Source organism: Candoia aspera, chromosome 2 (genome assembly GCF_035149785.1).
Source record: "Candoia aspera isolate rCanAsp1 chromosome 2, rCanAsp1.hap2, whole genome shotgun sequence".
Lineage (NCBI taxonomy): Eukaryota > Metazoa > Chordata > Lepidosauria > Squamata > Boidae > Candoia > Candoia aspera.
The window spans coordinates 163,089,096-163,110,841 of record NC_086154.1 but is presented as its reverse complement, the minus strand read 5'-3'; the positions used below and the strand labels follow the sequence as shown (position 1 = coordinate 163,110,841).

Below are 21,746 nucleotides of genomic sequence, written 5' to 3'. Positions count from 1 at the left end.
CAAACACTTTGGCCAAAGTGTACTCACCACTGCTGAAAGTGTATCAGGACTGCTATTGTACGTAAGCAATTACTTCTACAAAGAAGAAAAGCCTACTCAGTTGCTGTGGTGCGCATCATTAAAGGCACAAGAACAAGGGGTGAAGATAAAGTGGGTAGCTTTCACATGCACACAGGAGACAGGGTCAACCTCTGAAGAATCACCTAGCGTACCACATTTAACCGTGTTCCTTGTTCTTTGCTGTAAGCTACAAATAACTCTAGTCTCCCCTCACAAAGAAAATCCAGGTAAGAGTAGAAAAACAGTACCAGCTCCAAAATCTGGTGAAAAGAAGCAGCTCAAGCATGAATGAAAAACCAACTGGGACCAATTTTATCTAGTGGAATTGGAAAGTAAAAAAGTCAGGCAGGTGCTCCATTCCTAGATGGTAGCTGTATCAAGTGCTTTACAATCATCTGACATTGCAGAGATGGAAGTGTCAGTGGGGAGAAGTTGAGATAAGGCAACCTGTAGAACGGGTAGAGAGGTTTTGCAGTCTGTTCCCCTCAGTTTGGGGTCTTAGCCCCTGTGCTCTTTCACCCCAGTCACTCTAAGTTTGTCCACAGCAAGTTTGGCAGGTGATGCTTCAACCATCCCAATAAATGCACACATGGTACAATCTGAAAGGAAAAGTAAAACAAGTCAGCTAGATATTATCTGAGGCCACTATGCTCTAGTGACTAGTCAGAAAGACTTCTCTCACCTTTTGGTTGTTACTCAGCTTTCTTTAACTTTTCTTTTCGTGGCACAAATACTTTTCGAAAACAAGGCAATGTAAACAGCAACGTCAAGAACAACACATGGCCTATGAAATAAATAGACTTGTATACCTGCAAAAGAATATGAGGAAGTCAGTGTGCTAGTTCTTCCTTCAGCCAGTAAGTAGAGGGGAAATGCCCTCTTTTCTAGAGAATCTGGCTGCTTTGGTACCTGAATCCACTTTTCCCAGGTAAAGAGGCAAAATGGTACTAGAGAATATGACATGAACATCCAGTGAATACTTTGCTGAATCGCATAGAAGAAAGGCCACAAGATGATGTTTGAAGTCAAAGCAGTCAGAAATGGACTGTCATTTATCAAGTTAATAGCCTGTAATTACACAAAAAACAAAATCACAAGCTTTAAGCTTCCAGGTGAACAAGCAGAACATGGCTCTGTGCTGCTTACCCATTTTTGCTTTCCTTCCTCTCATAAAAATCTCTTCAGTGAGCTTATGGCCATCTCCCTAGAACAGCAGTTGCTTCAACCATTGTTTTGGTATTTCAAGTTGGCAATCAGCCTCTCAAACTGCTTGGCTTGAAACGGGGGTTCATCAAGACATGAGACCATTTCTGACTTCCGGTGGGGACGTGGCGGACTGAACAGCTGTGCCTGCGAGCTCCGCAGGCAGAACTGGCATCGTGGCAGTTTTTTTGGGCTCAGGCTGGTTTCTCCTGAAGCCCAGGAGTGTTTTTCCAGATCAAGGAAAACACTCGGAATCAATCCATTTGTCCTCCGGACAGCGAATTGCAGCCAGGAGATTGTAAAGAGTGTTTGCGATCAGTGAGTAAGAGTTTGCCGGGAGGCTGGGACATCACTGTTTCCAAGCCGCGCTGCAGCCTTAAAGGGACATTAAGTCCAGCCACCCCATTTCTAAAGCACCCAATTTTTTTTTTTTTTTAAGTATTCGTACCCTAAGAGAGGCTTTCTACATTAAGGAGAAACGATCTCTCTTGGTGCTCATTATTTTTTTTTTAATTCCTTTTAAGCTTTGGATTTTGCTTTCCGCCCAATACTAAGGAGGGCTGAGAGTGTATTATTGTTTTTGTCCTAATTCCCTATTATTTTTGTCCTAATTCTGAAGATTTTAGCATTTTTCCTACATGCTGAATCTGCCGTTCTGAACTCTTACTTTCCTGCCGCTACTTTCTCTGGGAACTGTCTGTTATCTTACCTTAACTCAATTCAGAAATTTTCCAATACCTCTTACTTTTGCCGGTTAAGTATCCAGGGAGGTGCCATAATTTATTGTGTGAGACATGGGAGGATTTTAACCAGGCTCTGGCTTCTATCGAGATATTAAAGCAGATATTGAGCAGATTTTTTCTGATTCCTGCCAAGTTGTTATGCAAGACATTCAGAGCACTGTGGAAAACATGTGGTCTAAAATGTGCCATCTGGTTGGGGATGTTGTGGATGAAACTGAAGAATTTAACAGCAATGGAAATGTCTCTTCTAGAGTGAAATAGGGGCTTCTGAAATGCCAGATGAAATTGACAATGCTGAATTGAAGAAGTTTAAGGAGAAATTGAGTTGCAAGAGGTGAGTGAATTTGACTTTCTGATGGAATGTTACTGGAAAGAAGGGGTTATTGTGTATGGGAGGTTTTTTGAAGAGAAGTCTGTGTTTGTGAGGGGAGCAGTTAGGCTGTTTGATTTAAGAAAATAGCTCTGTGTTTATTACGGAGATACGTAAATGCTTTGATCTATTTTGAAGTGGGTTAAGGGGCTAAAAATATCTGGATGGTCTTTTGGCTTTGGATGATTTTACTTATTGTTAATGATTGGGATTAAGATTAAGGTTTTTTTAAAAAAATATTAATTCATGTTTCTTGTATTATTAATTATAATGGCAGACAATTTACATGTTTTATTTTTGATCTTTATTACAGTAGACAGGAATGTATAGAACAGTAGTAGGAAAGGAATAATTAAGTGTTATTTTTGGAGGGGAAGTTGATTAGGTAATTTATACTTTTTTCTTTAATATAAGGGGAGGGAGCAATGATATTTAGTGATTTTTATAATGTGCTAAGGGGTTGACTTATAGAAATAATGTGATTTTGGTTAATATAGAGTAAGGGATTGATTATGGAAAATTACTGTATATCCTTGATGTTTAAAGTCAGAAGTCGCTTCTTTTTGTAATCTAAAAAATTTTTCTCTTGTGTTTTCACACCTTTTAGTTTTGTTTTTTAGCTTTTGTTTTTCTGTATCTTTTATCTTTTTCTGAAATTTAGTAACATTCTTAAAAAAAAAGATAAGAGACTGTTTCCCTAAGCTAATGTACTACAGCTGTCAACCACTTTAAAGAACCTGCATTGGTTTTATTCATTTCTTTTCCTGCATGGATATACATTTACTAACGTCTTCAGGACACTGAAGTGCACAGACTTATATTTTCTTTCATTCTCAAAAAAGAGTTCAACTTAACAACTTAGCAGAAAAGTATCACTGAGGAAGCCCCAAAGCAACCCTAAGTGTTTAAAATTCTTGAACATTCTGATAATTGTTGGGTTCATCCATGGTGCTAAGATGTAATCTGAAACAGCCTGATTCATCGAACTATGGATGAACAAGATACAGCCTCAGGGGCCTCTGATCTTGCTCCTTTCACCAGAATGAAAGCAGTGCTGCACTGCAAGTTCCATTCCTTTTGAACATAAGTGCAATGCTGCAAGTGGAAAAGACGCAGGGCTTGCAGCACAACACCGATTTTGTCAGTCTGACCTTTCTTACTCCCCCATGGAGGCCACTGTACAATTTTGTCACTCGGTCTATAAGTCACTCAGTCTGACCAGTGTTTTTTTTTTTTAAGTGGATCCAGATACTAAATATTTCCTAGGGTAATACTGGCATTCCTTTAAAAGGTCCTCACCTGCCTCTCTACAATGACAATCAGGAACTCCATCTGGAAGCAAATGAGATACCCACAGTGCAGCCCATGCCAGACTGCCAAGAAAATCAAAGATATAGCTTGCGATAGTAACTTGTTTCCCAGGAATTTCAGTCGTTTGTAGATATAGCTAGGAATAGAGAACAAAATGTAATACTGTCAGGGCAACTGACAACACGATTAGTTTGTTTCTCCCGAAAGAGATGCTAACAAAGCAGTCCAAGAAACCATCAACATTTTATCTTTCTTTAACTTCAGGCTGCTCAAAGAGTAAAGAGCAAATACTTAAAATTTAGCAGGCTCTAGCTTCGAATGGTGTGAGAATGCAAGTGATGCTTACTAAAACTTCCAAGTATAAAAGGCACTCAGTGGGAATACCAATAATCAGGGATACTGCTTCAGACCTCTGAGTAGCTCTTTGCTCTCAACCAAATTAATTCCTAGAGTTAAGTCTCACTGGTGTGTGTGTGTGAGTGTGTGTGCAGGTGGGGGAAGGTTATAGCTGCCTTTCATTCATCATGGATCAAGGCAACACACATTTAATTCTTAGTCCCAATTCTCTTAGCCTCAAGCTGTGTATCCTCTGCCTTTCTAGTCAAACAGCAATCTTGGGAGGCTTAATTTTTGGGGGACTGCAGATTGCAGTGGGTTGGCAATGATCCAAAGGGGGCAGAGCCATATCACATGTTTGGGAGTCTTCTCTTTGTTTTTATGCATTATGTTGCTCAAAGTGGTTGGGAGCCTTGCAGCTGATTTTCCGCAGTAGTGGTCAGAAGTGCTCTGGGAGCTGCAAATGGTTCATCCTGGCCTTAGGCCTTGCACACAAAGATCACCTAATCTCTGCAAGCACAATCCCAATCCCATTCCCATCCCATTACAGTCCTATGACCACTCTTGCTCTCCTTGCTTGAGGCTGATTCTAGCTGTTCTGCAGAAAACAGCCAAGCTCTGCTCACCGGGCTACCCAGGCGTTGGTGTTAGTATTGAAGGAGGCAATCGTTCCTGTAAAATAAGGAGTTGTCTCAAACATCCAGATTTTCATGTTGGCACAAGCATCCCACTTTGGCATCCCCTTTTCATCCATTCCATTGTAGCCTAGCCCAGTTAGGATGCAAACTCCTTCCTGAAATGAAAATGACATAGGAATAATAAAGTATGCCAGTTAGGTATTATTCTACCTGACCTAATTAGCAAAACAGATTTGCAGGGCCACATTCAATCCCCTGGATTAGTAGCTAAACACAGTAATGGGCTAGATGAGGGAGAACAAGCTAAAATTAAATCCAGTGTTGGTCAGTAGTGAAGTGGACTCATAGATGGAGACCAGCCCATCTTCCTGAAAGAAGAGATCTCCAGCTTGATCTGGATTCCCAGGTGGCAGCTGTGGCAAGCAACATACATTTGAACAATTACAGCAAACCCACCAGCTACAATGATTCCTGAACTGGTCACATTTAGCAACCTTTTCCCCACCTTGGTCACATCCTGAATTGGCTACTGTAACACATTCTACATGGAAGTAATCTTGAAAAGTGCCTAGAGGATGTAGACTGGTACAAGATCTGCACTAAACCCAAATTGCTTTCTGCGTACAGTTTAAAGGGTTGATGTCAATTTTTAAACTACTGAATAGCTTAGACTACCTAAGAACTGCCTCTCCTGCCCAGCTAAGAGAAGCTTAATTATCACTTGGGAATTGTGTTTGGCCCCCATTCGCTCACTCTGTAAAGATGCATCTCTCTTGGCAGGGCCTTTGAAGATTAACAATTTTATTATCTATGATCCAGTTACTTATTTTTATCTTTTTCTATTTAGCATGTATTTGTCTGTGTTTTAGTAGCTGGATTGGGTCTTTTCAAAAAAAGGTGGCCCCAAACCAAAAAAACAAGTAAGTTGGCCAACTTCCAGGCTTACCGTCACTAGCCAACAGGTAACGTACTTGTAAAGCAATATCTTGCCCCAGATCAATATATAAAAGCAGCGAAACCAGAAGGGCTGTTCCTGTAGTGTAAGAGCACATTTGAGAGATGAGGTTAGCATCATAAGCCAAAGAAAAGATTTGTATGAATAAATTCCTAGCACTAACCATATTTTAAATTTAAGTTTCCCAAGGGGGCTTATAGTAAAAAAATACAATTCAGTATCATAAACCAATCATAAAAGTATTTTATATTTAGAGCTATTTTGAAATGTCAAAATAAAAGCACATAGTAAATACAAAAATGTTGTTTAAAAGCCAGAAGGAGCAAGTTTGTTTTTAATAGTCCAACATTTAATTATAGCAGTGTTTCTCAACCTCAGCAACTTTAAGACATGTGGACTTCAATTCCCAGAATTCCCTAGCCAGCAATCTTAAAGTTGGTACGGTTGAGAAACACTGAATGATAGGGTTCATCTTAGACACAAATAAGCCCAACTTCAGAATTTATTGGAATCTCAAATAAGGCACTTTCAGAAATAGCCTTCCCTGGTCTCAAACTCTGGAACAATATTAGCATACAGAAGAAAGCCGTGGCAGGCAAAATGTGAAGTATTAAGAAATTGTTGAAGGTGAAAGGTCCCCTGTGCAAGCACCGAGTCATGTCTGACCCTTTGGAGGGACGCTGCTTTCGCGACGTTTTCTTGGCAGACTAGAGCGGGGTGGTTCGCCATTGCCTTCCCCAGTCGTCACCTTCCCCAGCAAGCTGGGTGCTCATTTTACCGACCTCGGAAGGATGGGAGGCTGAGTCGACCTGCACCAACTACCTCAGAATCCAGCTTCCACTGGGATCAAACTCAGGTCGTGGGGAGTGTTTTCGGTTGCAGTACTGCTCTGTGCCACACGAGGCTGAAAATTGTTAGGGGTGTGTAAACCCCAGCACTGAGTGCATGCATTCCCACAGAGAACACCTGAGAATTTCACACAGGGAACTCATGAAGTGGGTTTACTGTAGATATTAGCAACACATGTGCTGTTGCTTTCCTTCATTATTAAAGAGACCACACAATATACCACTTATAAACAACATGAATTTTCTAAAGAGGAGGGAGAGTCTGGGTGTGAAAATAAGCAAATAGTGTTTGGTAGTGGAAGAACTGATACTAAGTGATTTTTTTGGTGCTGTTTTAGGTTGAAGGGATAATGTTTCATTTGTACTAGCAGATAATTAGAGCAATCTGCTCAATCTGATGCCCTCCAGATTGGTTGCATTTCAAAGCTTACGTTGGCTTGATATTCTGGGAATATAAATTCAGCACAACTGGTTGATAGCAAATTGGGGAAAAGTAGATCAGAGAGTTATAGACTCTTATGCAAGAGATAATCTTTATAAAGTTTCTTGTGAGCTAAACTGTCATCCTAATACTATTTTTATCTTTAATTTTATTTTCCCTAATACGCAGTTATAGATCCCTCTAGCATTACTTACCAGAAAATCATCAGAGGTAAGGTATTTCTCAGTGATGTAAGGTGATGCTACCGTGTAGATGATCATGAAGAAAATGCCCAGAAGGAGACGCTTAAGAGCAGGAACAAAGCTGTAACAAGTGTCAGAAAATTCAGACTCTTAGAGTCATATTTCAAAAAAAAGGGAATGTGTGGTTTGGCTGAAATGGATCAATGACATCAGCATTTCATGACGAGATTACCCCTATAAAGAAGCCAGAATCCCCAAATGGCTCCCAATGTAAATGGTACTAACGATGTTGGACTACTTTGGGAGCTGCATAGATGTATCCTCAACCAGAGACACTTTGGGAGTTGGTGCACAGAGGCCTCGGCACAGAGGCTTACCTGTTGGGTCTTTGGCCTGGAACATCAGTCAGATCACCCTTTACCAACTTCTGATATCGTGTCATGGAGAACTGAGGGCCCACCATGCAGGCACCATAGAAATAGGAGAAGCCAGAGACCTCAAGCAAAGTAGGAACTCCCCGAACAGCAAACTTTTGTTGCTCAGGGGTTAGGGATTCCTGCACCGTGATAAGAAAAACACCAACATTAGCACTTCTAAGTTAAACCTTTCCTGTAAGATTTTGAATCTTAAAAGAATTGGGTCTCCTACACCTAGACTTTATTCAGAGTTCAGCGTTCCAAATGCTTGGCGTAATGAAAACTGTGCTACGTGAAAAAATAATCGTTTTGACTGTTAAGAGTAATCTGCTTCAAGACTTTTTTTTTTGACAGGAAGTGGCATATAAAAATAAATAGAACTCTATTGTAGAAACGTGGCATATACAACTGTAAAATTAAAAATAAGATGAAAAAATATTTCCTTTCCTGTTGCATCTGTGATGCAATAGGCATTTCAAGTCCTTGCCAATTACCCAGTTTTATCAGTCTGTTCTTCGGGACTACAGCAACAGATACTGGAGGTGGAGACAACCCCAGCAGAACCCATGATAAGCTGAAGGTTGCAGCATCTGGGAAGGTTACCAATATCACTTTTCAAATACTGTGCTTGTAACAACTTAACAAGCCACATGTTCCAAATGGGTAAGAAACCACACCTTACACAAAACATGGATACAGACACCCTCCCATTGTTGTGGTCCAAAACTGCCTGACAGAGCTGGAACAGGACGTTTTACGGATGCCAGCAGAGAGAGCTCACACAAATTTTCTACGCTACTTTCTTAAGCCATCTCACTGCTATCTGTAGTCTTTATCCAGACACTTGAAGGAAAGCTGATGGAAAATTAATTTAAGCAAGGTAAAATAATGTAGAATATTCAAAATAAAAATTCCAAATTGCAAGCCAACAATTTTTTAAAGAATAATTGCAAACTCTGGGGTTTATTAAAACATGTAGCAAGGCTAAACAGTTAAAATCAGAAATGGAGAAAATAAGGCATTATTTTGTATATTGAGTTTAATTTTGTTGTTTTTATTCTGTTTTCTCAAGGTCAGTATTTGGAAAAAGCTTGTTTCCATCATTCTGAAGCAACATACTGCACAAGTAAAGGGGATTTTCCTATTTTGCTAGAATTTGGCCTCATTTAGTAGAACTGCCCAATTTGGTTTTGACAGAGAATTATTTATTTATTTGTTTGTTTTATTTTCTATCCTGCCTTTATTATTTTTATAAATAACTCAAAGCGGCGAACATACCTAATACCCCTTTCTCCTATTTTCCCCACAACAACCCTGTGAAGTGAGTTGAGCTGAGAGAGAATTAGCAGCAATTCCATTATCTTCAGATTTGGGACTTCAGAGACTACCCAATGAACTCTGTTCCACTGTCTACCAGGAAAGGCTTTGAGCATATCACACAGGATGGGGCCAGTGGGAACTTTAGCTGCTGGAATTTGTATTCATACAGTAAAGTCGGCTTGAATGAAGCAGCATAATAGGTTAGTAAACGAATAAAATAAATACATTTACAAAAATGGAGACTGAATTAATTAATCTGTCTCAATGTGTCTGCTTCCCAACATTCCCATGAAAACCCTTTGCTATAATTTAAATATCTCTTTACTGGCTAACATCCAAGTTGCATTCCTGCAGGATCATTCACTTCCACTTAGGAATGAATGTGGTATAGTAATGGTTTTAGCCACAAAAAAAATCTCACCCTTTAATTTTAGTTTAATGTAAGGCTTCAGTAAGCCTGAATACCTGCAACTATTCAAATAAATTGTGTTAGCCTTGGAAGCTTTCACTTTGTGGTTTTTAAGGTCAGCAGCGATACTACTGTCTTTAATGCAGAAGAGATGGTGAACCAAGTTCCAATTCCAAGGAGGATAGTATACTACCCTCATTGGTTTAATTTGTAAATCTTCATCTAAGTGGAATACAATGATTTTTCTGACTGGTCAATGATGCAATGTTCTTTTTTGCTTTAATCTTCCATATATACATATTTAATGGAAGCAAAAATAAGTGTTCATGATAAAGAAAGTTTGCACTGTTTTATATTAAGGAGGGTGCCACTACCTAAGATCTGTGAGATCCAGGAATGTTTCTCTCTGCTTGAGACTTTATGAAAGATGGTGCAATAAAAACAAATGTCTATAAGTTTTACTTCCCTTAATAAACACATAATTCTAGACCAGAAGTTTACAGCTAGAGAGATTTAGGTCTGCTCACCAGCCTGACAGATGTCTAGGCTTCAATTGCTACAAGATTTCTTTCTCGCTGACTGTGAATTCCCAGGAAAGATCTACAGGTAGTCTCGACTTACAACCACAGTTGGGACCGGAATTTCCATTGTAAGTCATTGTGGTTGTAAGTCGAGTCACCATGTGACTGGACCCAATTTTACAACCATTTTTACGGTGGTCATTAAGCAAATCATGGCAGTCATTAAGCAAATCCAGCTTCCCCAATGGGCGTTTTTTACCAGAAAATGGCAAAAAAGTCGTAAAATGCAATCACATGACCACGGGACGCTGCAACTGGACATAAAAGCAAGCTGGTTGCCAAGCACCCAAAATGCAATCATGTGACCACAGGGGGGGTTGTGACATTTTGCAACACTCAGAATTGCTTTACAGGCCGTAAAGCACCCATTCTGAGGCCGTCATAACTTTGGACCATTGTTAAACTAACAGTTGTAAGTTAAGGACTACCTGTACATTTTATTTTGAGGTCTCAGTCTGAACGTGTGATGATTTCTACCCTCTAAAGAACATTCTGGGGATGTCTTTACATTCATAGGTGATCTGGCATGACTCATAGAAGTGTTTTAATTTCTCTTTAAATCCAATTCATGATTAAAGAACAATGGAGGGAAAAAACTGATTTTACTCACCTCTTCCTGCCTGCCTTCATAGTAATCAGTAACCAAACCTACAAAAAATATACATTATCAAACAAGAGACATACCTATTGAACACTTTGGGGGAATTTAATATTATAAAACTGCTGTGGATCTAGTCACAGCTGAGCTAAGAAACTACTGGGTGTCATTAGTCAATTATGTATTATAGATTTTATTGTAAACCGCCCAGAGTCCCCTTTTCAGGAGAGATGGGCAGTGATAGAAATTTGAAAAATAAATAAATAGATGTTTGTTAAAGATACTCTGGGATCTCCAGGACAATAAACTAAAACAGCAAGACTGAATATAAAGGGACCATATGGAAATGTGTGGGTCAGAAACTGTACAGAATGGAATTACTTACCAATCAGCTTGAGAGCCAAGACACAATGTGGCATGGTCCATTTGATGTCATAGTACTCTGTGGCCGTGAAATAATAGCCAAACGTCAAATATGTCTGAAAAACATTAGCTAAAATCACATGCTATTGCACAGATTCTACTTTCTCTGCCCCAAGTTCCTTCATAATGCTTGCTGAGCCCATCAGACCCAGAAAAAATCAGAATTCCACAGAAAAGCATGAAGGGAGAGAATATGTTCATTGGAGTTGGGCAGCTAGTAAATTCAAATACATAAGTAAAATTTTACCATCTGAAAACAGAAGGAAGTGGCAACGGCAGTGATGGTGCGACCCATGAGCCGCAAGATGAGAAACTGAACGAAGACACATATCAGAGAGTGACAGAGCTGTGCCCCTACGAAGGTAAACAGAAGTGATCACAAACCATACAGACAAGCAGCATTGCACACCCTCCCAGACTCTGGTGCTTACTAGTAGGGTAGTTCTCTTCTCAGCTCCCTTACCAAAGTTGAAGTAGGCAAGTGAAAGTCCCATTATTGTATTATAGAGGTGAATGAGGTAGTCATTTTTCTGGAAAAGGAAGTAGCGTTGGAACAAGGCAAAAGGGTACCCTAAAGAGAGAAAACAACTGAAATCAATACAGCACATCTGTACTTTCATAAAGGCTAACTTATATACATTCCTATTTTCTGATCCGCTATCCAAGAAGTAGGCCACTTTTTGATAACCAAGGGCCACAGTTAATGTGTGGGGGGAACAGTAGGCTATAAAATGAGTAAAGTAACCTCACACAAATGGGCTGCATTTTTGGAAGGAATGTTAGGATTAAAAAAATGTAATGGACGCTTATTCAACACCTTTCAGGTGTTTCTCATCTCAGTATGGTAGAGAATTCTGCTATCAGTTTTCAGAAATAATAGGAGCTGCAGAAGGTGCTAAAGTGGGGCTAAGGTCCATTTGTGGAATAGATGGCTATGAGGACTGAAATAAACATGGTATGAGTGTTTACTTATAATGGCAGTAGTTCTACTCCAAGATATAAAGCTACAATAGAAAACTGAAAATAAATGTAAATCTAGCAGTTGCAGGAGATAATTGCCTACTGTCCTATGTTTTCAGTAATAAGCTCTTCATTACAGTAGAGGCAAATACAGAAGTAACACCACTAGATATGTTCTTTTTCTTATTTTCAGTTGGAAAAAATATTTGGTTTTGTTATTATTACAGCTGTGAATTTCTAATAACTAAGGAACCTGTGAAGGTTACCTTTTCAAACATTGGCAATCACCCAATTTAAGTACTTGCATCTCAACAGCCCAAGGCAGAATTTGAAATTTGCATGGCACTCAGAAAAGCAGCCTTCACAAGAATAATATTCTCCAGATGTGTTGGTCTACAATTTCCATCATCCATAACCAGTCTTCCTTATGATGGCTGAGGATGGCTGTAACAGTAGTCCAACACATTTAGAAGACTCTAAGATATAAAAGGCTGTAATAAATACCTATCTTCTCCTACATTTCACCCCTAAACTAGGACCAATTGATGCAGATCCCATGGCTTCAACATCCAGCCATCATTCTTCCTTCTCTGCACCTTGCTTTATCTAATATCTTAGCCAGTAAAATAATTCTTGATAACCCAAAAACTTGTTCACTGTTGTGACATTTTGCTTGGTCTTAATATAGGTACTGTACTGCATAATCACACTCTTTTCTATATAAAGAATAAGGAAATCAGCCCCTAACACAAAAATATGAATTTTATATGTTCATATAACTATATTCTGTAGATATTAAAACATAGTCCTTGCTACTATCAAGAAATCCCAGTAAACAGAGAACTACCATCAAGTGTACATCACTATGCAATGAATGAACTAAAAAAAAACAGAAATACTACAGTAACTAATACAATAGACAACTTTTAGACTGATATTTTCTAACAAATATTCTGAACATATACAGATATAGACAAATGAGGCTGCTGACAAATATATAAACATACACAGTTTTACCATTCCTCTAAATACTGTCCAGACATACCAAAGGTAATTATAAATTAATTAATGATAAGTCTCCAGAAACTGAATGGCAGTTATAGTAATGTATCACTAATACGTTAATACAGATAAATTCTGGTAACGATTATTACGCATAACAGAAAGCAAACTGGCAAAATTCAAAGAAACATACACCCACAAATTTTAAAAAATATAAAATTTTTACCACACCAGAAACTCAGGCGAAAAACAAGTAAATTTTAAAAATTCAGACTAAACAAATACTGTATTAAACAAACCAGCCATTTCTCTTTCTCTCTCTCCTTCTCATGTACATACATCTTTTGGGTAAAATATCCCTTGCCTTCCCCGTGATTTTAACTCCTGAGAGCAATCTTAAGAAAATTAAAAAGACAGGGCAGTGTGCCTGGCAGATAACAAAGGGAGTATCTGCAGATGCCTTACTGGAGACAGACAGAAAATATATGGAAAACCAAGTGGATGGAAAAGAAAGAAAAAATTGTGAACTTATGTTTTATTCAAACTCTTTGAATGTACCCATGCTATGAATGCCATTTAACAGCATAATTCCCCTGAAGAGGGTTTTCTTCAAAATGTATTGGGACCTAGATTTTGGAATTAAAAAATACACATATTTCTTTCTTTTCTAACATATTGGAGACCACAGTAATTATAGCTTTCTATAGTAAAATATGTTTAAAGAATTTTTATGTATGCAAATCTCCCTAAACTGAGAGAAACTGAGGGAGATGAACATTAAAAATTATGAGTGACTTCAAATATTAAGAGTAACAGAACTCAGGAAGAAACAGCTAGTAAACCTTGCTTTGACCCTCCAGTGATAAGTGCAGGTGTAACCCCTTACTTTCTTCCCTGCCTTTCATACTGATGTGCAATAGCTAGCGCCTAATAGAGCTGCAGTGCACCTCAGCACAGATAGCCCAAGCTCCTGTTTCAAATAAGCAGCACAAATTCCACAGTTCATTCTAAAATAGCCACAGGAAGTTTCTGATGGAACTGCAAAAGGATTTCCTGAATTACTTCCTTAGAAGACATAGCCCCCAATTAAGACCGTTATTTTGTCTGTATGATCACAATATTTTCCTATGTTTTATAAAGATATATAAAATATTAGTAACCTAGCCTAGGGTACTAGTATGTTTTATCTCTTTATAAAACATTTTATCTTTCTCAACTACAGCAGAGTTCACTGCTGCTTTTTCTCTTCAGCCAGGTTACCCATGCGGTTTCACAAACTGAGCTTTTAAAACAAAACAAGCCACCTTTTGTAATATGTACATTTTTCTCTCCACTAGAATAGGTCATGCTGGAAATACGGCTATCCAGCTGTCACATTATATAGAAGCAATATCATAACTGGATTTCATACCCTTTTCCCCCTCTGAGTCAACATGCCTATCTCAAGCTTTCTGGATTTTAATACTCAGTTATCAAGGAATGTACAACTTCTACAAACTTCCTTCTCACTCACAACAATCCTGCAAAAGGACACTCTCAATTTGTACATTTAAATTTGGAATTTTAGGAAATGTACTCTCTAACCTTTGCAGAATTCATCCCAAACAGGTTCCAGATTGCTCCAAAGGCTCAAATCCATATTACCTATAAGCTACCCTATATATCAGGTTTGATGATTTCCTGAGGCAAGCAAGGGTTTTAAACTCATCAGGTTTGTCTAGTTTTCCACAGCGCTATTAGCAGAAGCTCAACAACTTGGGAACATTTATGTAGAAAATGAAAGGGCATGTTAAAAAATGCACTGAAAGAAAAACAACACTGCAATCCATTGCCTGTGATGTGCCTTTGTTTGTTTACACCTCTGGCTAAATACATTTATGAAGATTATAAATCTGTAAGACTCAGTTCCCAAAAGCAGCACTGGGACAAAACAAATGCATACTGTACAATGTATTTGCATGTGTGTATTTACCACTTTTTCTCTTCTGCTTCTCCAAACAACGCCAGGCTTAGAAAATGTATACTCCTGTTTATTACCCCTGTATTTTAAGGACCAAGTTCACACAACCACCTGTACATTATGATGTGAATCATGATACTCATATCTTTCGCAAGGACAGGAAAAATGTTGTCTTTTATATCTCCAAAGTTATCTACATGCCCAGAGAAGCAAAGAATTTCAAAACAAAAATGCTGAGTCTCAGAATCCAAAATGATACAAACTGCAGGAAGTATACATACTTCTTTGGAACTGCCCTAAAATGAGAGCTTCTAAACCTTGTAAGACTGTCAATCAAAACACTGCATATTGTCTGGGCTCATGTAGAAAATAATGGCCCATCCTGAATATACATTTAGTTAATATCCCATCCCCACCAATGTACTTTTGTGCATTAAAAACTTTGGAAGAAGCCTTTCTCTTTGTTTTCCGCCAACAAAATGGCCAGGCAGAAACCATTACGATACTCCAACAGAGGAGGCTTTCTTTGCATATAAAGTGATCTATATTATTTGTTCAATATATGTATGCTGTAGTTCAGCGGTACAATCTTATTTTTCAGCTTTTTAATTTAAATCAGAAGTGCTTTATCTCTGCTAAAGTTATGCTGCTTTCCTAATTTTTTATCCCTTTTTGTATGTAAGTTTTACATGCTTTTGTTTTATTTGGATTTTTTTGCACTATAAACCATCTTAGAAATCTGAGCAACAGGTCTGTAGTTCTTATAATAAGCAAATATTAGCAACAGGTTCAAACTGTTTGAAAGTTCCTTCCATAAAAGCTGCATTTGAAATGAATTATTATTACTGAGCAAATGAACAAGAGCTAGGGAAAGGGATCAATGGAGTCTACATGACTATTTCTTGATTCCACATATGCAAAAATTTTATCACTCTTTTATTATTGCTCCCCATTCATCAACAAAGGTTGTCACCTTATCCATTCAGGTTATACCTGCCTCCAAACAGTATTACAGACAAGCAACACACTATTTTCGCTACAGCTACACAGTCAGCATTAACAAGAGCAAAATCATAACCTTTACTATAATCTAGTCTACTCAGAGTGCCTGAGGCTTGGGGCCTCCAATGTTTCTCTATGAAGGACCACAACACAGTAACAGAGCATATGCTTTGCATGCAAAAATTTCTATTCCAGCACCTACAAATAAGATTTCACCCTGCTTATTTAAGACATTACAAAGTGCTGCCAATCACAGAAGGCAGGATTGAATTGCATGACCCGGGGTCCTGACTTGAAGGTTGGACTACAGAACATTTTTCTTGTCAGAAACAGGCTATGGATTTCAGAACACAAGTGAATGCTGATGGCACAAGTAACAGTTGATGGCAACGTAGCATACTTTCTTCAGTACAGTGTCAAATGGTACAGCGATATTATTATACCAACAAGAAAATTTATTTAAGTGTAAGAACTCCAAAAATCTGAGTGTTAAAGCTATTTGACAATTGACATATAGACAAGATACTAAAACTGAACAAACATCAGATATGCTTCTTAGATATAATTAAATTTGTGGGTTAAAAGCTAATATAGGTAGTCCTCACTTAACAACTAATCGTTCATTTATTTAATTTATATAGCCGCCCATCTCAGACCAGTGACTCTGGGTGGCTAATGATAAAAAGAGTCAAACAATTAAAACAATACAGAAAATTAAATATTTCAGTTTAGTGATGGTTCGAACTTATGACAGTGCTGAAAAAAACCTACTTTCAACTGGTGCTCACACTTATGGCTGTTTGCGCATCCCCGTGGTCACATGATCACGATTTGGGCACTTGGCGACTGGTTCACATTTATGCCCTTTGCAGCGTCCCATGGTCATGTGATCACCATTTTCAACCTTCCTGGCTGGTTTCTGGCAAGCAAAATCAATGGGGAACATGATTCGCTTAATGCCCACATGGTTCCCTTAATGACCACTGCAAAAAGGGTCATAAAATTGGGTCAGATTTGCTTAATGACTGCTTCGCTTAGCAACTGTAATTCCGGTCCCAATTATGGTTGTTAAGCGAAGACTACCTGAAGAGAAAATCTGAGAAGCAAGCAATGGGAAAGCTGATGCGAAAAGGTAAAAACTTCTATTCCATATGAAACTTGAGAATCACGATAAGTCACAGTGATAAATACATGTTCCAAACACAGTCATTCTGAAGATCTTATACACACACCTGAAATGAGTAGTCTTATGTGTTGCAGTACTCCAACACGTATGTCTGCAATGCAATCACTCTGGCGTTGCCTTAAAATAGCCACCCACTGAGGTGCGGGAACATGCAGAAGAACAATGGAAGAAGGTGCAACAGCTGTCACCTCCTCAACATACAAGTCCTAGATGAATGATTGGTGGAAACAGTGAATGTAAGCACAAGTACATACTGGACAGGCATTTATTTATTTATTTGATTTCTATTGCTGCCCTTCTCAGCAAGTGACTCAGAGCACAGAATCTGATCTTCAAAAACTGGCAGAAATACATTAAACTAGCGCTGCTCTGCTGTGAGATTGGTAGAGGTTCCTCTTCCCACATTAAAGGAGAGAGAAGTTTCGCAGATAACTGAGTAGATATCTTTTAACTATAGGAGAGAGAAGAACTCCCTTGATAGAAAGGCTAAGATTCCTATGAGATATAGAGCTAATGACTACTGGTTCTGCCACATTGGTGAAACCAAAGGCTTTTGTAACTTTGAGATGAAGTAAGATGCTGAGATCTTCTACATAAATACGTTTATTTATACATAAAGATGGAATCCACTTAAGTTTCCGCTTAATTTGCTTTTCAAGGGTACTCTTGACCATCAGGAATAGGAAATGAAAGAAATTATGTAGTTCAAATAGGGTAGCAAGATGTGCTGGATTTTGTCAGTATCTGATCTCCAGAGTTATAATACACTGCTTTTCAGTTGAGAAAGCATCACAGCAATTAACCAAAAAAACCAGGTTTCCCTTCCTCAAAAAGTAATCAGTTATGATCCTACATTCCTACACTTTTTTACTTAGTAGCTTGGCCACTCCTTTGTACTACACAGTTCTTTTACTTGTATGGACATGTGAGCTACGGTGGAGAAACAATACAAGTATAGGATAAGCACTGATTAGTCCAGAGATAGCATTCCTTATATACATCTGATATTCTCTAATTTCCCAGTTTTGAACACATTAGGTAGAATGAATTTTCAGAGATCAAACAAAGCTTATGTGCCATGTCACTGAGCTTAGGATAAATGTCCTCAGGTATATATTATCATGTTTGCAAGTGATAACATGGCTTTCTTTGTAGAAAATGAGAAATTCCCACTGAACCCAGAAAGATCTAGAGTCGCTGTTCTCAACTTAGACCAAAACACATAGAAGGATAACTTCTAGTGTTGCGTGGTAACTAATATGAGCAAATGATACCTGTATTTTTTTCTTACTAGTACAAGCTCTCACACCCAAAAAATTCCTCTCTCCAGTTTTGTAAGGACACAATATAGCAGTAGTTCCATCTGGAACTATAATTACAACCTTCTCATGTTTCAACATCAGAGGTATTTTCAGATACCCAGGCCTAGTGTTCATTTTCACAATTTAGATTAACACATTGACACGGAACATAAGCAGTCATCTTCCTTTTCCTAAATATGCATTCCTCCACCATCTACAAGCTATAACATTTTAAAGTTTTGCCAAGTCTTGAGATAATGATTCATGTTCATTTCACATATTTAACCAACAGATCTCCCAAGAAAAACAATTCTTCGTTCAAGCATCTATTGCCAGCTGTTAACTACCGATGCAAAAGGCAGATAGAAAAGCTCAAGTATTCCTAAGAAATGTCTGTGAGTGGAAACTGGAGTGAAAAAGTTGCTGTTCCTGCAAAATAGCTTTGCTACCTCTTCTCTTGCTATTTTTACTATTCTAAATTTTAATGGGAGACTGCAACCAGTGGGGGACCACAGAAACAGAGTACAGTCAACTCCTTGACCCTTTAATAGCTATGATAAAGAGGAAAAACAAACAGCTCTGTAACACTTTAAAGGCACCCCCCCAAAGATTTTGCAGACACCCCTGGGGGCATATAAACGAGAGGAGTCAGTAGGTGCAACTTGTCATGCAGAGCAGAGCAAGGCTGCTCGTTTATCCAGTTCCTTGTACTACACAACCACTAGAGGGGTACAGGAGCCCTGCTGCCCCCTCCCTCGTAGAGTGTCATTCAAAAGAGTTTGCTGCTCCAGAGGTTTATGACAAACTGGGGTTGACGCTAGACATCTGTCAGGAAATAAGGATGACCATAAATGCAAAAAAGGTCTGCACTGGAGATCATCGTGTCAGACCACGAGTGAAGGGTCGCCCAGCAGGATCCAGTTTCACTGGGGCCGCCCCAACCCTAGTGAGAAGCCCAGTCGCCCAACCCGACCCCTGCCTCAACTTGTCCCTGGGAAGACAGGAAGAAGCGGGGGCTTTTCAAGCATTCCGGGGACCGGAGCAGGCTCGATCCCTCCCTCGTGGCACCGCACTGCACCGCTCGTCCCTCCCCCTCGCCCAGTTACTCACCCAGGAAGATTGAGAGGATGAGGCGAAGTGCCTGCTCCGAACTGCCCAACGACTTCGCTTTCTCCGCCAGGCTCATGCCGAGCCAGCGCCACACCTCGGCGGCGATGGCGCTCCCAGGGTATTCCGCCATCTTCTCCGCCGGGCCACCCAACAAACCCCACTCCGTTACCCTTTTCGAACCCGGTAACAGCCGCGGTAGTAGAACCGCCGCGGCGGCCCCCACACTAAAACTACGCCCCTACCGACTTTCCTCTCGCGCCGATTGGTTTCAAGACTCCCGGCTCCCACCTTTCATTGGCTAACAGGTGGCTGAAGGGTGGAGCAAGAACTTCAACGCTTAACTGAGGCAAAGGTTAGCCACACCTCCCTTACCCCCCTCCTTACGCACACACGTGAAGGGACATCTAGCTTGTTGAGAGTTGAGGGAAGCCATTTCTATTGGGAAGGAAGGGTGGCGTCCAGAGCGTGAGGCGGTTCTCAGCTTTCATTGGCTGTCCTAAGACAGGAGAGAGCCAGAAAGGGAGGGGGTCAGGAGGAGGAGGTGTTGCCGAGGTTACTCTCGGACACAAGGAGGCAGACTAGAGGGAGTGGGCGTGTTCCCCCGCAGGAGATCCGAGGGTTCCTCTCGTGGTTCTAGGCCTGTCAGTAGTGAAATAGACCCCGCCCGTTCATGAATATTCAGGTAGGGAAGCCGCGCGACTTTGCCCGGCTTGCAACGCGAACATCTTTTTCTCCCCTTTATTGTTCTTTACAGTATTATGTACGTATGCAAACTTATTCCTTGAAAATGAGTGCTTAACTGTGTACAGTATTTGCTTAGAATGAATGCACAACCTGAAAAATTGAATAGGCATATATGCTCTTCCCGGGTTTTTTTTCCTATCTTTTATTGTAATTACTTTAAGGAGGCAAAACTGAGGAAAGAAATTTTCCCGCATATTCTTCTACTTTAAAAGCAAAGGGGAAACTTTTTTTTGGATTATTTAATAATTTTCTTAGCCAAATAGGAAATTAAAAGAAAAATTCTTAGCCAAATAGGCATTCTAAAAAAGTCTTGGATGTTTTTATAGAGTTGAATTCAAATTTAAACATTATTTGTTATTGTTATTAAAAATAATATTTTAGTATTCTCTAAAACACATCAAAGATTAGAGCAATTATTCAACATTATTATGTTATTCTAAATTAGTTTTTGAATGATTTTATTACATTTATATTTTATGAAATATTTTACTTAATATATATGCCACTGGATTGGAAATTAAATTTAAATTGGATTACCTCTGGGTTTTGTGTATATGCCACTCTGCACTGTTGGGAGCAAAACAGCATAGAGATGTTAGTAATAAATAAATAAAATATGCCCTGGTAAATAAATATTTTACTCAGAAAAAATTAGAATAAATATAAAATATTTATGTCCCGCTTTTTGACTACTCATCAGAAATCACAAATCTCAGACAATGAAATTGCCCTTAGAGTATACAAACACAAAGAAGCAGACAATTTCACAAAACCTGAACAAAACTATTTGCATAAAAGCCAATTTGGTCTAGTGCTTAAGGTTCTGGGCTAGAAACCAGGAGACAGAGAGTTGTAGTCCCGCCTTAGGCATGAAAGCCAGCTGGGTGACCTTGGGCCAGTCACTCTTTCTCAGCCCAACCCACTTCACAGGGTGGTTGCCCTGGGGAAAATAGGAGGAGGAAGGAGTATGAAGTATGTTCGCTGCCTTGAATTATTTATAAAAATAATAAAGGCAAGGACAAAAAAAAAAAAAGTTGCCTAAGGGTTGAATCCTATACCTTGAAGATACCAGTTGAGAAACAGAAGATGAGATTTGCCACAGTCATAAAGATATGCTGGTGCCAAGCTTAGACACACTACGGTTCAATATTACTGATGCTGCTATATCTGCCCTGAGGCAGTCCTCATAGCACAGTGGCCAAAATAGATCAGAGACCTAGTTGGTAGGTGGGTGGTGCCCAGAAGGAGCAGACGTACACAGAATACTACAACTTTACACAATTTATAAAAACATAAGATGCCAGAACTGGCACAGCTAAAACATTTAGTGAAGAGGAAAAATAACCAAAAGGCGTTGCCACAAATAATAGGATATAATAGAAGTTTGCCCCAGATTACAACACCTCCGTAGGAGCTCCAGGCAGAAGACAATAACTGGAGTGGAGCTGTTAGGCCTTTTTAAAGATGGGGGGCAGGGAATGAGAGCAGTTGCCTTTCCTACCCACCCACCCCTGTAGAAAGGGTCCCATTCAGTATTTGAATTGACCTGTTGAATCATTTTTTTTTCATTTAGGGCAGCAAGACTAATCTGGCAAAACATAATGGCAAATGTTATTTCAGTTATTTCCTGATAGACTCCCAATTAT

General features: G+C 39.2%; 2 protein-coding genes across 2 annotated transcripts in view; both read right to left on the bottom strand.

Annotated features, from left to right (window-relative positions):
* The window catches only part of C1R (complement C1r), a 228,544-nt gene that overhangs the window by 132,844 nt on the left and 73,954 nt on the right, over window positions 1-21,746 (bottom strand). The window lies entirely within an intron of this gene.
* Window positions 350-19,707, bottom strand: LPCAT3 (lysophosphatidylcholine acyltransferase 3). The gene is made up of 12 exons (XM_063294669.1): window positions 19,357-19,707; window positions 11,299-11,406; window positions 11,083-11,189; window positions 10,798-10,891; window positions 10,425-10,462; window positions 7,466-7,644; window positions 7,101-7,209; window positions 5,608-5,694; window positions 4,650-4,816; window positions 3,676-3,823; window positions 970-1,128; window positions 350-869 (listed from the first exon to the last, which is right to left on the bottom strand). Exons 1-12 carry the CDS (start codon window positions 19,484-19,486, stop codon window positions 753-755), a joined length of 1,443 nt encoding a protein of 480 aa, XP_063150739.1. The 5' UTR covers window positions 19,487-19,707; the 3' UTR covers window positions 350-752.

What these genes read in the sequence shown, in the direction of transcription:
- LPCAT3 (XM_063294669.1), bottom strand. Translation starts at nt 19,486, where the DNA reads ATGGCGGAATACCCTGGGAGCGCCATCGCCGCCGAGGTGTGGCGCTGG. An exon ending in CTTGGCTCTCAAGCTGATTG is followed by an intron (nt 10,463 to 10,797) that starts GTAAGTAATTCC and finishes TATTTTTTGTAG; the next exon opens with GTTTGGTTACTGATTACTAT. An exon ending in ACCAACGCCTGGGTAGCCCG is followed by an intron (nt 3,824 to 4,649) that starts GTGAGCAGAGCT and finishes CTCTATTCCTAG; the next exon opens with CTATATCTACAAACGACTGA.